The sequence below is a fragment of the Chamaea fasciata genome, unplaced genomic scaffold (genome assembly GCF_029207755.1).
Source record: "Chamaea fasciata isolate MVZ Bird 193981 ecotype frontalis unplaced genomic scaffold, bChaFas1.0.hap1 SCAF_126, whole genome shotgun sequence".
Classification (NCBI taxonomy): domain Eukaryota; kingdom Metazoa; phylum Chordata; class Aves; order Passeriformes; family Sylviidae; genus Chamaea; species Chamaea fasciata.
This window is the reverse complement of record NW_027094211.1, coordinates 139,839-155,463: the sequence shown is the minus strand read 5'-3', so window position 1 is coordinate 155,463 and position 15,625 is coordinate 139,839. Positions and strand designations below refer to the sequence as shown.

General features: G+C 67.0%; 1 protein-coding gene across 1 annotated transcript; it reads right to left on the bottom strand.

Moving 5' to 3' along the window:
- Nucleotides 1–1,163: 1,163 nt before the first annotated feature.
- LOC136304580 (Fc receptor-like protein 2) lies at nt 1,164–6,734 on the bottom strand. Its single transcript, XM_066208083.1, is given in 12 exon segments — nt 1,164–2,398; nt 2,775–2,845; nt 2,931–2,952; nt 3,397–3,483; nt 3,637–3,939; nt 4,030–4,299; nt 4,781–4,829; nt 4,831–5,060; nt 5,154–5,420; nt 5,661–5,891; nt 5,980–6,000; nt 6,686–6,734. Coding segments are annotated over 12 exon segments (1,704 nt in total). The 3' UTR covers nt 1,164–2,294.
- Between the last annotated feature and the right edge of the window lie 8,891 nt (nt 6,735–15,625).

The window sequence follows — 15,625 nt, the reverse complement described above, 5'->3', positions numbered from 1 at the left end:
ACGAGACCGGGCCCGCGCCGGCCGCCGTAGGGACCCACCCCGCACCGGCCGCGCCGCGGGGCGCGATGGGAAATGGAGTCCGCGGGGATGCCGAGCGCCGTTAGCGCGCCGCGGGCCGCGGGGGGTGACGGGAAATGTAGTCGGAAAGACGGGGAGGCGGGGAGAGCGCGGCGCAGGCGCCGTGGGCGTGGGAATGGGGGTGTTGCCATGGGAACGGGGCTGTTGTCAGGGGAAGGAGGGGCTGTTGCCACGGAAACCCAGGGGCTGTTGCCATGGGAATGGGGGTGGGTGGGCGCGGGAACGGGCGTTCCAGTCGCCGCGGGCTTGGGGGGGCTGTTACCGTGGGAATGCTGGGTGTAGACACGGGGACGGGGAGGGGCTGTTGCCATGGGAACGAGGGGGCGGTGGCCGTGGGAACGGGGAGGGGCTGTTGCCATGGGAACGGGGGGTGTGGTGCCGTGGGACTGGGGGGCTGAGGGCGCGGGCACAGGGGGTTGCTGCCGTGAGAACGGGGGACCGTTGCCACGGAGACGCGATGCTGTCGCTATGGAAACGGAGGGGCGTCGCCATGGAAACGGGAGAGCGGTTTCCCTGGGAACAGGAAGGGGGCGCTGTTTGCGGCGGTGCTGTGCGGTGACGTCACTCGTGTGACGTCAGCAGCGGGCTGGGGGTCAGGACCAGGCCTGGGGGTTGCGGGGGTCGCTGGGGGCTCAGGGGCGGGCTGAGGGTCTCGGGGGCTCTGTGGGCATCGCCACCAGGGCCGGGGGGACATCAGGTTCTGGGGGTCCGCGGGTGTCATCTCCGGGCGGTCAGCGGTCCTGGGGGTCCGGGAGGGTCACGGTCATTCCAGGGGGATCTGTGGGGTTTGGGGGTCCTGGGGGGTCCACCAGCCTCATGGTCATTCCCGGGGATCACTTACAGGGCCGCCTGTGCCCGGAGTGACCCCTGGGGTGGTGTCCTGTGGCTGTCCCCTCCCCGTGTCCCCCTCCCCGTGTCCCCTCCCCGTGTCCCCACCTTGTCCCCGCTGGGGAAAAAAAAATTGAGGAAAACCCCCCAGAACGGGGGGGAGGGGGGGTTTGGGACGGACCCCGGAGCCCCCCAAGACCCCCGGCCCCCTTTTGGGGCGCCCCCCCAGCCCAGGAGCCCCCCGGGGCGGGGTCGGGGTCTGGGGGAATTCAGCGCGTTTATTGTCCGTCCAAGGGAAACGAGAAGGGAAACAACGCTGGGAACGCCTCGCCCCATCCTGTCCCCAGAGTGTCCCCAGTGTCCGCAGACTGTCCCCGGAGTGTCCCCAGTGTCCCCCGGGCTGTCCCCAGTGTGTCCCCAGTGTCCCCCGGGCTGTCCCCAGCCGTTCTGGGTCACCCCGGGCTGGTTCTCGTCATTTCCCCAAATCCCTGCGAGGGACAGAGGGACAGAGGGGCGGTGGCCACGGGCAGGGACGGGGACGGGGACGGGGACAGGGACAGGGACAGGGGACAGGGGACAGGGGACAGGGACAGGGGACCAGGGGACCAGGGACAGGGACAGGGGACAGGGACAGGGACAGGGGACAGGGGAACAGGGGAACAGGGACAGGGACGGGGACGGGGACAGGGACAGGGGAACAGGGACAGGGGACAAGGGACAGGGACAGGGACAGGGACAGGGGACAGGGGAACAGGGGAACAGGGACAGGGGGACAGGGGGACAGGGGGACAGGGGGACAGGGGAACAGGGACAGGGGAACAGGGACAGGGACAGGGACAGGGACGGGGACAGCTCCTGGTGGCCACAGGGAGGGGACAGGGACAGGGACGGGGACAGCTCCTGGTGACCACGGGGAGGGAAACAGGGACAGGGACAGCGACAGGTCCCGGTGGCCACGGGCAGGGTGGGAACCCCCGGGACGAGGGGACACACGTGTGTGGCTGTCCCCAGTGTCCCCAGTGTCCCCAATGTCGCCCAGTGGCACCCCAGTGTCACAGCACGTTCCCGTGGATGTCACCGCTGTCCCCTGGGTGGCGTTTGGGGACCCGGCAGCTCCCCATGGGTCACCTGGGGGGCGGCATGTGGGGACACAGGTGCCACTCGGTGCCACTCGGTGCCACCCCAGTGTCACTACACATTCTCGTCGACGTCACCGCTGTCCCCCGCGTGGCGTTTGGGGACCCGGCAGCTCCCGGAGGGGTGGCACTTGGGGACACAGGCGCCACCCAGTGTCACCGCGGTGTCACAGCACGTTCCCGTGGATGTCACCGCTGTCCCCCGGGGTGACATTTGGGGACCCGATGCCACCCCCCGGTGTCACCGCGGTGTCACAGCACGTTCTCGTAGTCGCCGCTGTCCCCCGGGTGCCACCGCGGTCCCCGCAGCTCCGCGTAGGTCACCTGGGGACCCTCGGGGGTGGCACTTGGGGACCCTGCAGGGGACAGCGGTGCCACCCGGTGCCACCCACGGGTGACACGGCCCTGTCCCCAACCCCGCACTCAGCCCCTCTCCTGGGTGGCTGGTCCCATTTGGGGACCCGGTGCCACCCCTGGTGCCACCCAGTGTCACCCAGTGCCAGCCCCAGTGCCACTTAGTGCCACCCAGTGCCACCCAGTGTCACCCAGTGCCACCCCCAGTGTCACAGCATGTTCTTGTCAATGTCACCGCTGTCCCCTGGGAGGCATCTGGGGACCCAGTGCCACCCCCTGTGCCACCCAGTGTCCCCCCGTGTCCTCCAGTGCCACCCACAGTGTCACCCAATGCCGCCAAGTGCCACCCCCGGTGTCCCCGGTGTCGCTGTCACTCACCCGCTGTCCCCCGGGCGGGCACCACGTGGCTGTAGAGCACCTCCCCCGCCTCGGGTGACACCGCAGGGACCCTGCGGGGACAGCGGCGACATCGCGGTGGCCTCGCGGGGGCGTTTGGGGGACACGGGGACACCCGCGGGCCCCTCCCGCACTCACCTGTCCTGGGGCGTCCTGGGGGCTGCGGGAACAGGGGGGGTGACAACGAGGTGACAATGAGGTGACAATGGGGAAAGCCCCGAGGGACCCCAAAATCCTCCCCCAGAAACCCCAAAAACGTCCCGAACCCCCCCAAAAACCCCTGAAATCCCAAATCCCCCAGGACCCCCCAGGACCCCCCAAACCCTCCCGGGATGTCCCCAGGAGCCCCCTGAGATGTCCCCAAAATGTCCCCCCTCAAACCCTCCCCCCAGGACCCCCAGCCGAGGTCACCGCGAGCTCAATTCAGGGTCCCTGGGTGTCACCCCCATTGTCCCCAAGCCCGGGGGGCGTTCCCGCCACCCCCGTGTCCCCACTGTCACCCCTGTGTGCCCATTGTCACCCCCGTGTCGCCATTGTCACCCCTGTGTGCCCATTGTCACCCCCGTGTCGCCATTGTCACCCCCGTGTGCCCATTGTCACCCACTCCGGCCGTGGCAGCGGTGCCAGCCCACGGTGACAGCCAGGAGCAGGAGCAGGAACAGGAGGGACCCGCCGACCCCTGCAGCCACTGCTGGGGACAGAGGGGACACTTTGTGGTCACCTGCACCCCCGCGGTGACCTTGGGGTGATGCCACCTGTGCTGTGTCACCTCCGTGTCACCAAGGACAGAGCGGGGACAAAGCCGGCTGTCCGAGCCCCCCACAGTGTCCCCGAGTGACGTCACCTGTTTCACGGTGTCCCCACGTTGTCACCTCCAGGGCCAGCTCAGGGCTGAGTGCCCGGAACACGCGGTGCCCGTCCTGTCCCAGCTGGTTGGTGGCCGCGCACTGGTAGGTGCCTGAATGTCGCCTCTCGATGTCCCCAAGCTCCAGGACGGGACCCCGGGCCACCTCCTGGCCATTGTGCAGCCAGGTGAAGGTGACAGGGGCTGAGCCCACCTGCACCGAGCAGCGCAGGGTCACGGGGTCACCTGCGTGCACCTGGTGTGACAGGGGACCGGGGGTGATGGTGGCATTGACCACGGGCACTGTGGGGACACAGACAGGGCTGGCACCTGGTGAGGTGACATCGGGGGTGACATGGGTGTGGTCACCCTCACCCTGATTGTCCCGCTCACCCAGCACGGTGACATTCAGGGGGACACTCTCAGCCATGCTGTCCCCACCGCTGACCCGGCAGTGATAGTGGTCGCTGTCATTGTCCCCAACGTGGGGCAGCTCCAGGCGGGGGCCGGTGCCCAGGGGTGTCCCCGAGCCCCCCCGGTGCCAGGTGAAGGACAGGGGACCTGTCCCCTCGGCCACTGTGCAGTTCAGCACCAGGCGGTCCCCCAGTGCCACCTGTCCCCCGGGGGGCTGCGCCCACAGGGACACCCCTGAGACGGGGACCCCTGCGGGAGAGGGGACATTAGGGGACAGTGGGGTCAGAGGTCGGGGGGACCCCAGAGAGGAAGAGGGGGTTCAGAGCTGATGTGGGGCTTGGAAAGGAACCCCAAGGAATGACGGGGGATTCAGGGAGGGGACACCTGGAGAGGGATGGGGGGACCTCAGGGAGGGGGTGGGGACACAGGGAGGGGATGGTGACACCTGGGGACCGTGGGGGGAGATCAGACAAAGGTGAATGGGACCCAGGGAAGGGCGAGGGGACCAGGGACAGAGATGGGGTGACCCGGGAAAGGAGGGAGGGATGCGGGGAGAGACCCGGGCAGTGATGGGGAGACCCGGGGATGGTGTCGGGGTGACCCGGAAAGGGTGGGGGGGGTCCCAGGAAACGCGTCAGGCAGGGCTGAGGACCGCAGGCAAGGCTGAGTGTCCCCAACCAGGAGACCCGAGCACGCAGCGGGGGCTCCCCGTGCCCATCCCCGCACTCACTGCGCACCGTGACGCGGAGCCGGGCGCTGCTCTTCCGCACGGCCCCCCCCCTCGGAGCCCACCTGGCAGCTGTAACTCCCCGAGTGGGAGACCCCCACGGCGGGCACCAGGAGCTGCGGGGACACCTGCGGGCCCCCCACCGACTGCCCGTCCCGGTAGAAGAGGTGCAGGAGGCGGGTTCGGGGCCGCAGGGGGCTGGGGGTGCTGAGGCAGCTGAGATTGAGGGGGGACCCCTCGATGGGCTCGGGGGGACCCTCCAGCACCGGCACCGTGAAGAGCTCTGGGAAGGAGAGGGGAGGGGGATTTGTGACCCCGCGTCCCTTGGGAGGGGCTGTGGGGGTGTCAGGGTGGTTGGTGGCTGTGGGGTGCTCACCGCGCACTGTCACTGTCACCGGCGCTGACTCCTGCCAGTCCCCTGAAAACCAGCCCTCCAACAAGCCCCGGCAGCAGTAGCGGCCGCTGTGGTGCGGCTGCAGACGGGACAGGGACAGCTCGGTGCCATAGCGGAGATCCCACAGTTCCTTCTTCCCGCGGTAGAACGACACTCTGCTGACCGACTTGTCCTGCCGGCCCCGGCAGCGCAGTGTCACCGTGTCCCCCTCCAGCAGTGGCTGCGTCGGCACCTGCAGCACCAGCTGGTCTGGGGGACACAGGGGTCCTGTCACACCTCGTGTCAGCAGACCCCGCATTGGGTCTCACTGCAGCACCGGGGGTCCCCAATTCCACAAACAGGGTCCCCCCGCACTGGGATGCTCTGGGATGTCCCCGTGTGCAGGGGACGGACTCTGGTCGCATCAGGAGGTGACCCATGGAGCGGAGCCCACCCAGAGCCCTCGGGGTCCCACAGGTGCCACGCTGGGGACACCCAAAGCCCCCTCACCATTTGAGACTGTCACGGGGGGGCTGAGCCCGCTGCCAGGTCTGTCACACGTGTATGTGCCACTCTTTGTGACAGTGAAATGTTCAAGTCCCTTCTGCCTCAAGCGGTGCCCGTCCCTGTACCAGGTGATGTCACCGGCTGTGCCTGAGCCCTGGCAGGTCAGTGTCACCCAGTCCCACAGCACCGCCGGCCTCCAGGGGGGCTCCACCAGGAGCTGGGTGGTCTGGGCACCTGCAAGTGACAGGGGACACCAGCCTGCCAGGGTCAGCGTGGGGCTGGGGACAGCGGGGTGGGGACATGGCATCTGCCGAGGACTCACCAGTGAGGCCGAGGGTCTGGGCTGGAAGGGAGAAGGGACAGGGCTGGGTGGGAACAGTGACACCCGGGGGGGGGGGGGGGGCGGAGTGTGCGGCTGTCCCCGAGCTGTCCCCGTGGGGACATTGCTTCTTGTGGGAAAGTGCTCGGGGACAGTCCCTGACAGGTCTGGAGAGGCTCCCAGGGGACAGCGCGGTGTCACAGCCGCCCACGCGCCACTTTCGGGTGACACAGACACCTCGGAGACAGGGACACTGCTGCCACCCCGGGCCCAGGCAGGACATGGTGACACTGTGGCCACCCCGTGCTGGCACAGGTCACCCCCGCCAGCCCCACGGCCACATCCCCACGGCCCTGTCCCCACGGTTCCATTCTGATGGCACCTGTCCCCATGGCCACACCCCCATGGTGCTTGTCCCCTTGACCCTGTCCCTGCATCCCTGTGTCCCTGTCCCCACAGCTGCCCCAGCCCCAAGGTGCCAAACCCCTGTCCCGCGTCCCTGTCCCCAAATACCTGTCACCACAACCCTGTCCCCATGGCCGCCCAACAAGCCCGGTGACACTGGGGGCCACTGGCTCTGTCCCCCACTGGCTCTGCTGGCCTTGGGGACCTCAGGGGACCCCACAGCCCCCCTGTGCCCCCTCCCCACCGATCTCTGCCTCACCAGGGCCCATCCCCAGGGTGTCAGGCCCGTGCCCGGGGCACTCACCCCACAGGAGCAGCGCCACCTTCCCGGCCATCCCCGTGTCCCCGGCCATGTGCACTGGCTGTCACTCGCTGTCTGGGCCACCTGTCCCCTGCGTGGAGGCTCCTGAGACAAAAGAGGAAGGAAGAGAATTTACATCTCACATGATGGGGGCACAGCCTGGGGCTGGGTGGGGACAAGGCTGGGTGGCACAAGGTGGGACAGGGGGTTCTCAGGAGTGGGGGGCTCAGGGAGTTTGGGGAGCCAGGGATGGGCATCCAGGGCAATGGGAGTCCTGAGGAGGGGGAGTCACTCAGGAGAGGGGTGCCATGGGAATGGGGGACCCCAGGGCTGGGGGGACTCAGTGCAGGGAGTCCCAGGAGAACGTGGGCTCCAGGGATTTGGGGTGATGGGATGGGTGTGCCAGGGATGGGCTGTGGGGGGAAGGGGGGGTATATGGGAATGAGGGGTCCTGGGAGAATCCAGGTCCTGGGGGAAGGGGCACTGTAGGGGATGGAATTTGGGGGACAGGGTTCCTTGGGAATGGGGCTCCTGGGCCATGGAGATCCTGGGGAATGACAGTCCCGGGATGGGGATCCGAGGGAAGGGGGACATAAGGAATGGGGGTCCCATGGTTGGGTTCCCAGGGGAATGGGGGTCCCAGGGATGGGCAGTGGCTGGGTGGGCCCGTGGGTCACAGCTCCTGCCCGGGGTCCCTCAGATTTTGGGGTGACCCAGGGTCCTGCGCTGTCCCCCCGATGTGTTCATGGTTTGGGGGGGTCACACCAGGTGGATTCCGAGGTTCTCTCCCCACCCCCCAGGGACTTTTTCCACTCTTTATTTCCATTTCCTTCCTTTTTTTTTTTTTTTTTTCTGTCACATTCGCACCCCCCCCCCCCCCTCCCCCAGTTCCCTGCTCAGCGCTCCTGGGTTGCTCCTGGGCAGGTACCGGGTTCAGGGGAGCCCGGGGAGCTGAAATGGGGTACAGGGGCTGCAGGGAGAGGTGGAAGCCCCGCGGGGGCTGGGAGTGTCCGGCCGTGTCCCCCCACACTTTCACTTTCTCTCTCCCGCAGCAGAAGGAAGAGGCCGTTTGTGCTGAGTCAGGGAGGGGCGGGTTCTGTCCTCGGGGGACACATCCAGGGGATCCTGTCCCTGTTCAGGGATGTCCCTGTTCTGTGGGTGACACATCCTGGGGGTGGCGCATCCAGGGGTTCCCGTCCTGGGGACGAGCGTGGAAAGATCGAGCAGTGGCTCTGGGGCTGAGGTGGTGACCCCAGTGCCCGGAGCTGTCGGTCCCGTTGCCATGGCAACAAGCCGGTCCCCACACACGGCGACAGTGGCCTCGGACACGCTGTCACCGCCGCTGGGGACACACGGCCACGGTCGGTGCCCGCGGCCCGGGACAGACTCGGCCCTGGCAGCGCGATGGCAGCCGCGACGTGCGACAGTGACCCGAGGCCGGGACTCGGCTCCCGCCGTGCCGGGGGCTCCTCCCCGGGCTCCCGGGTCCCCTCGGCCCTCCCGGCACCTCCGTCCCGGCGCCCCCCGCCCGCCCCGGGGCCGCGCCCGGCGGAGGCTCCGCGGCAGCTCCGGGGCTCAGACGCCGCTCGGGGAGCGCCGGGTGCGGGGCTTTGGGCACCGGGGGGCTCCGGGGGGCACCGGGCAGGGCTGGGGCTGGGGCGGGCTTTGGGGTTGGATCTGGGGACACCTCCGGCTGCCCTCAGCTCTGTCCCGGGGCTCCAGCTCGGCCCGAGGGGTTCGGCAGCTGCGGGATCGGTGCCCGTGGCCACGGGGCGGCACCGCCGCAGGACCCCGAGCCCTTGGCCGGTGTCACCGAGAGGGGACAAACAGGGAGCGGCAGCTCCTTCCCCTGAGCGGGGCAGCTGCGAGGGAACCAGTCCGGAAATGCCCCAATTGATCATTTTGTCCCTGTCCCCAAGGGACTGAGAGAGCCCCAAAAATCCTGCAAATCCCACACGGATCTGCTCAACAACCTGACCGGGACCCTCCTCCGTCCGAGCTGACCGGGCACAGCTGAACAAACAAAAACCATTTCTCCCGGTTTAATCAAAATGCTGCGTTTTGGGTGCAATGGGAGGGACAAGGGTCCTGTGCCCCCCGGCACTGGGGGAGGGAGTGGGGAGTCCCTGGGGGTACTGGGAGCACTGGGAGCACTGGGACGGGGAGCTCTGGGCAGCCCCACATGGGACCCCCCACTCGTGGCCCCCACCCAGGCACGGTGGGCACCCACGGGAGCTGGGGGGAACACACACGGGGGTTGCCCTCAGACAGGGACCCCCAGTGTCCCCCGTGCCCCCAGTGTCACAGCACGTTCCCGTAGATGTCACTGGGGTCCTGCTGTCGCCTGTGGGATCCCGCCAGCTCCGCGTAGGTCACCTGGGGGGATGTGACACGGGGGGGCCCTGCGAGAGACATCGGGTGTGGGGACATGGGTGGGGGGTGACACCCGTGGGTGACGTGTCCCTGTGTCCCCACCCTGTACTCACCCCCTGCCCGCTCGGTGCTCAGAACGTGGGTGTAGAGCACCTCCCCCTCCTCTGGGGGGGCCGGGGGATCCGGGGGAGCCCTGCGGGGATAAGGGCGTGTCTGTGGGAGTGTGGGAGGTTTGGGGTGAGGGTAAAATGGGGGGTCAGACCTGGAGCCCCGCACTCACCTTTCCTGCGGCTTCCTGAGGGCTGCAAAGGGAAGAGGGAATGGGTGACTGTGGGGTCCTCAGGGTCCCTGAACACCCCCAGGACCCCTGACCCCGACACCCTCGAGCATCATTGGAGCTCCCAAAACACCTTGAACCACCCCCTGAGCCCCCAGAGCCCCCAAACATCCCTGCACGACCCTCCAGGAGCTCCCCAAATCCCCCAGGACCCCCAGCCGAGGTCTCTGGGGGCTCAGCTTCACCCAAGTCAGGAGCTGTTGTTGGCACCCGTGTGCTCTGGTTGGGTTTCACCCCGGCCCCTGTGATCCCCATCCCCCCCATTGTCACCCACCCTGGCGGTGCCACCGGTGCCAGCCCACGATGACAGCCAGGAGCAGGAGCAGGAACAGGAGGGACCCGCCGACCCCTGCGGCCACTGCTGGCGACAGAGAGGGACACATCGAGGTCACCTGGAACCCCGAGGGTCCTGCACCCCCCATGTGACCCCGTGTGACCTCACCTGTGACCCAGGGTGTGCCAGGGGTCACCTCCAGGGCCAGCTCAGGGCTGAGTGCCCGGAACACGCGGTGCCCGTCCTGTCCCAGCTGGTTTGTGGCCACGCACTGGTAGGTGCCCGAATGTCCCACATCGACGTCCCCAAGCTCCAGGATGGGACCCCGGGCCACCTCCTGGCCATTGTGCAGCCAGGTGAAGGTGACAGGGGCTGAGCCCACCTGCACCGAGCAGCGCAGGGTCACGGGGTCACCTGAATGCACCTGGTGTGACAGGGGACCGGGGGTGATGGTGGCATTGGCCACGGGCACTGTGGGGACACAGACAGGGCTGGCACCTCGTAAGGTGGGATGGGAGTGCTGTGGACGGTGACAATCAGGGGGACCCTCTCAGCCACACTGTCCCCATTGCTGACCCGGCACTGGTATTGGCCGCTGTCATTGTCCCCAACGCAGCGCAGCTCCAGGTTGGGGCCGGTGCCCAGGGGTGTCCCTGAGCCCCCCTGGTGCCAGAAGGACAGGGGACCTGTCCCCACGGTCACCGCACAGCTCAGCACCAGGCGGTCACCCAGTGCCACCTGTCCCCCGGGGGGCTGCGCTGACACGGACACCCCCGAGAGCGGGACCTCTGTGGGAGAGGGGACACCAGGGGACAGTGAGGGACACGGGGGGGAGTGGAGAGGGGCAGGGGGACCCCAGTGAAGAAGAGGGGCCCCAGACCTGATGGGGGGTTTGCAAAGGAACCCCAAGGAAGGACGGGGAGTTTGGGGAGGGGACACATGGAGAGGGATGGGGGGACCCCAGGGAGGGTGTGGGGACCTGTGGACCATGGGGGCAGAGCAGGGAGGGGTGGGGTTGACTCAGAGATGGGCAAAGCGACCCAGTGAAGGATGAGGAGATGAGGAGGGAGACTCAAGAAGTGATAGGGGGACATAGAAAATGTTTACAGGGAAGATGGGCGTGCCCATGTAGGGCTGGGGGATCCTGTGAGAGACCTGGGAATGGATGAGGGACCCGCGGCAGGGATGGGGGATCTGGGCAGTAATGGGGATCTGCATGCAGGGCTGAATGTCCCCAACCAGGAGACCCGGGGAGGCTGTGGGGGTGAGGCTCACCGTGCACTGTCACTGGCACCGGCGCAGACTCCTGCAACTCTGATGATACGTCAGAGGACACCCGGCCCCCGCAGCGGTAGCGGCCACTGTGGCTCAGCTGCAGAGGGGACAGGGACAGCTCGGTGCCATTGAGGGACATCCTCACCTCCTCGTTTCCACGGTAGAATCGCACCCCGGTGACCGACAGGTCCTGCCGCCATCGGCAGCGCAGTGTCACTGTGTCCCCCTTCAGCAGCGGCCGCGCCGGCACCTGTAGCACCAGCCAGTCTGGGGGACACGAGGGTCCTGTCACACCACAGGGGTCCCATTTTCATGGGGACCCACCATTGGGTCACAGCCAGAGCACCAGGGGTCCCCAATTCCACAAACAGGGTCCCCCTGCACTGGGATGCTCTGGGATGTCCCTGTGTGCAGGGGACGGGCTCTGGTCACTCCAGGAGGTGACCCATGGAGCAGGGCGCACCCAGAGCCCTCGGGGTCCCACAGGTGCCACGCTGGGGACACCCAAAGCCCCCTCACCATTTGAGACTGTCACAGGGGGGCTGAGCCCACTGCCACGTCTGTAACAGCGGTAGGTGCCAGAATAGGTGACACTGACATTTTCAGGTCCGTTCGGCCACCAGCGCCGCCAATCCATGTACCAGGTGGTGTCACCAGCAGTCCCCGAGCCCTGGCAGGTCAGTGTCACCCGGTCCCACAGCACCGCCGGCCTCCAGGGGGGCTCCACCAGGAGCTGGGTGGTCTGGGCACCTGCGGGTGACAGGGGACACCAGCCTGCCAGGGCCACCACGGGGCTGGGGACAGCGGGGTGGGGACATGGCATCTGCCGAGGACTCACCAGCGAGGCCGAGGGTGTGGGCTGGAAGGGAGAAGGGACAGGGCTGGGTGGGGTGGCCCCATGGAGACAGGTATGGGGGCACAGGGTGTGGGGGCTGTCCCTGAACTGTCCCCATGGGGACACTGGTGTGGCACAGATGTCTCGGAGATCGGGGAACTGCAGCCACCCCATCTCAGGCAGGACATGGGGACACTAAGGACACCCCAGACATGGGGACCTCGTGCTGGCACAGGTCACCTCCCCAGTCCCATGGCCTCTGTCCCCATGGTCCATCTGCATGGTGCTTGTCCCCTTGTCCCTGTCCCTGCATCCCTGTTTCCCTGTCCCTGTCCTCACAGCTGCACCAGCCTCATAACTCCTCTCCCCACATTCCAGTCCCTCCTGTCCTGTCCCCCTTCTCCTGTCCCCATTGCCAGCCCATGACCCTGGTCACCCCATGCACTGGCTCTGCTGGCCTTGGGGACCTCAGGGGACACCCCAGCCCCCCTGTGCCCCCTCCCCACCGGTCTCTGCCTCACCAGGGCCCATCCCCGGGGTGTCAGGCCCGTGCCCGGGTCACTCACCCCACAGGAGCAGCGCCACCTTCCCGGCCATCCCCGTGTCCCCGGCCATCCAGGCTGGCTGTCACTCGCTGCTGTGGCCACCGGTCCCCTGGGTGGTGGCTCTTCCAAAGAATGGGGAAGGAAGTGAGGTCGGGCCGCATCCCCAACATGGCTGTGGCCTTTGCTGGTGGCAGAGTGACCACAGGCTGTGGGCAGGGTGGGGACAAGGCTGGGTGGCACAAGGTGGGACAGGGGGTTCTCAGGAGTGGGGGGCTCAGGGAGTTTGGGGAACCAGGGATGGGCATCCAGGGCAATGGGACTCCTGAGGAGGGGGAGTCACTCAGGAGAGGGGTGCCATGGGAATGGGGGACCCCAGGGCTCGGGGGACTCAGTGCAGGGAGTCCCAGGAGAGCGTGGGCTCCAGGGATTTGGGGTGATGGGATGGGTGTGCCAGGGATGGAGTGCAGGGGGAATGGAGGGTCCTGTGGGAATGAGGGGTCCTGAGAGAATCCAGGTCCTGGGGGAAGGGGCACTGTAGGGGATGGAATTTGTGGAGAGGATTCCTTGGGAATGGGGCTCCGGGGCCACGGAGATCCTGGGGAATGGCAATCCTGAGATGGGGCTCCACGGGACAGGGAACATAAGGAATGGGGCCCCCATGGTTTAGTTCCCAGGGGAACGGGGGACCCAGCGATGGGCAGTGACTGTCTCACAGGGGGGCGGGTTCTCTCCTGGGGGGCACAGCCATAGGGTCCTGTCTTGGGGGATGGCAGCTCCGGGAGGGTTTCAGACTTCTCCATTCTCGCTCATCCCCTGCAGGATGTGAGCCGGCAAGAGCAGCTTGGGAATGGAGCCCCAGGCAGGAAGGAGCTCCCCAACTCCTCCTCCTTGAAGCCAGTGGCCATCCAAGTGCGGGGCCCAGCCATGGCCCAGCCCCAGTGCACAGGGATGGGCATTGGCCAGCCCTGCTCTGGCCAGCCCCAGGTGGCAGCCACGACCTGAGGCTCCCCCCGCCCCCTTGGCTTTGATTCTGGCAGCTTGAGAGCTGCTGCAAAGGTGACAATTCTGTGGCAGGAAAAGGCCTGGCTGTGGTTTGCTGGGCCCTGCAAGAAGCACAAAAGCCAATGGGAGCCCAAGCAGTGGCTCTGCGAGGGCCTTGGATGGTTTTCAGAGCAGGGCTGGCTGCAAACCCCCTGCAGGGGCAGCTGTGAGGGAAGCAGTCCGGAAATGCAGCAATTGATCATTTTGTCCCTCTCAGCAAGGGGCTGAGAGAGCCCCAGAAGTTCTGCAAATCCCACACCCATCTGCTCAACAACCTGACCGGGATCCTCCTTCCTGAACAAAACCTGCAGCCCTTTGGAACCTCATGGAAAGAATATTTGGGTTCTGGCTGCAGCCACCAGACCGGAGGGAAAAGTGTGGAAATGTTGAGCCGGGGCTCTGCCCACAGTCATGGTGTGGCTCTGGGGAATGACCTTGTATCGATTCCAGGTGTCCCCAAAGCTGCTCCATCCCTGCCCTCCTCACCTGCACAGGGCACGGGGAATGGACAGGGCTCTGCCCCGCCCCTGCCCCGCCCATTCCGAGTGCCCAAAGCTGTGGGGGCGTCACCCTGGCCACGGGTGGTCCCGACACATGGCGACAGTGGCTTGGGACACGCTCTCACAGTCGGTTCATGCGCGCCGTGACAGTCCCGGCACTCGCAGCGCCATGGCAGCCGGGCCCCTTCCCCGTGCTCTGGGACCACCGTGCCGGTCCCTCCTTTCCGCAGAGCCCAGCCCAGGGTCTCTGCTCCCCCGCCCTGCCGGGGTCTCCCCTCGGCCGTTTCGGGCCCTCCACCCTCGGGGCTCCCCACTGGGGTCCCGGTCCCTCTATCCCGGCCCCTCCCAGCCGCTGCCCCCCGACGGCCGCAGGGCCGGCACCGGCAGAGGCTCCCGAGCTCCTGCAGGAGGAGACGTTCCTCGGGCAGCGCCGCCTGAGCGGGGCCCGGCTTCTTCCTGCCGTCCTTGCCTGCAGCACTCGGGCTCCAGCAGCCCCGGGCTGATCCCCCGGGATGTGCCGAACGCTCTCCCGGAGCACTGCCCTTTGTTGGGAACGAGCCCAGGAGCGCCCAAATTATCCCCAGAGCCTGGTCCGGGACCTCCTGGGAGGCTGTGCCCGAGCGCCGAGAGGGTTTTGGAGGCTGATGGGTGTCACTGCTCTGTCCCAAAACCTCGGGGCAGCAGGAATGGTAAGCAGTGCCCCACCGTGACCCGGCCCCGTGGGCCTCACCTGAGCACCCTGTGAAATTCCCGGCGCTCCTGCTCCACCTGCATGGCCAGGGGCTGTTCCCGTGGCCACCTGCTCCAGCCGCTCCCGCCTCAACCACTGCCCCAGCTCTGCCTTCCTGGCCGGCCAGCGTGAAGCACCGGCCTCATGGCACAGGCACTGAATCGCCCCCAACACCAGCAAAAACCACCAGAAAACCTTCCCGGCGGCCAAGAAAGATCCTTGTGGGCAGAGCTGGGAGCACCTGCCCCCAAAATGTGTCCAATGCTCAAAATCCCTGCGAGAGGCAGAGGAGCCGTGTGTTTATGTACAGGTTGGTTTAGGAGCACAGCAGAACTTTAGGAACCCCAGCCCTAATTCCAACATCTCGTTAAGGGCCTGCAGCACCCAGAGCAGAAGAGGGGCATTGGCCCAACCAGCTCCAGTTTTGCCCTCCCAAGCGACTGCTCCCTACACGGGATGTCCCTGTGCTCCAGCTGCAGCCGCAGAGCCCTCGGGGCTGTGGCTCTGCTCTCCCCCTCCTCCTCCTCCTCTCCCTGCGGCTGCTGTGTGGGGACCAGCAGTGGCCCAGGAAGAGCAGGAACTCCAAACGTGGGCTGGAGCCCCGTGAGGAGCCCCGGCAGAGGCAGCACGAGCATCTGCTTCCCTCCCCATCCCAGGGGAGTTCAACATTCCCAGAGCTGCTGTGCCAGGGCTGAAGGAGGAAATGGGAGTGAAAGGCTGAGGGGTTTCAGGAATTGTGCTGTAAAGCCACGAGAGGTGCTGCTGTGACCCCGAGACCTGGCTGGGCAGTCAGTGCTGCCGTCCCTCTGTTCGAAATTGGAGAGAGCGGTCGGGTGTGATGTTCAGGGCGTGTGCCTCGCCCCAGGACGCTGCAACGCTGCCACTCGGCACTACGATCCAACCTGCTGCCTTGGCCGCTTCTGCCGCTGCCGGTGGTGGTGCCGGGACCGATTGGTGGCCGTGAGTTTGCAAAAGGAGCGATTTCCCCTCCTCCCCCCTGGCCGAGGCCGCCATCGCTCCTGGGGGGTTCGAG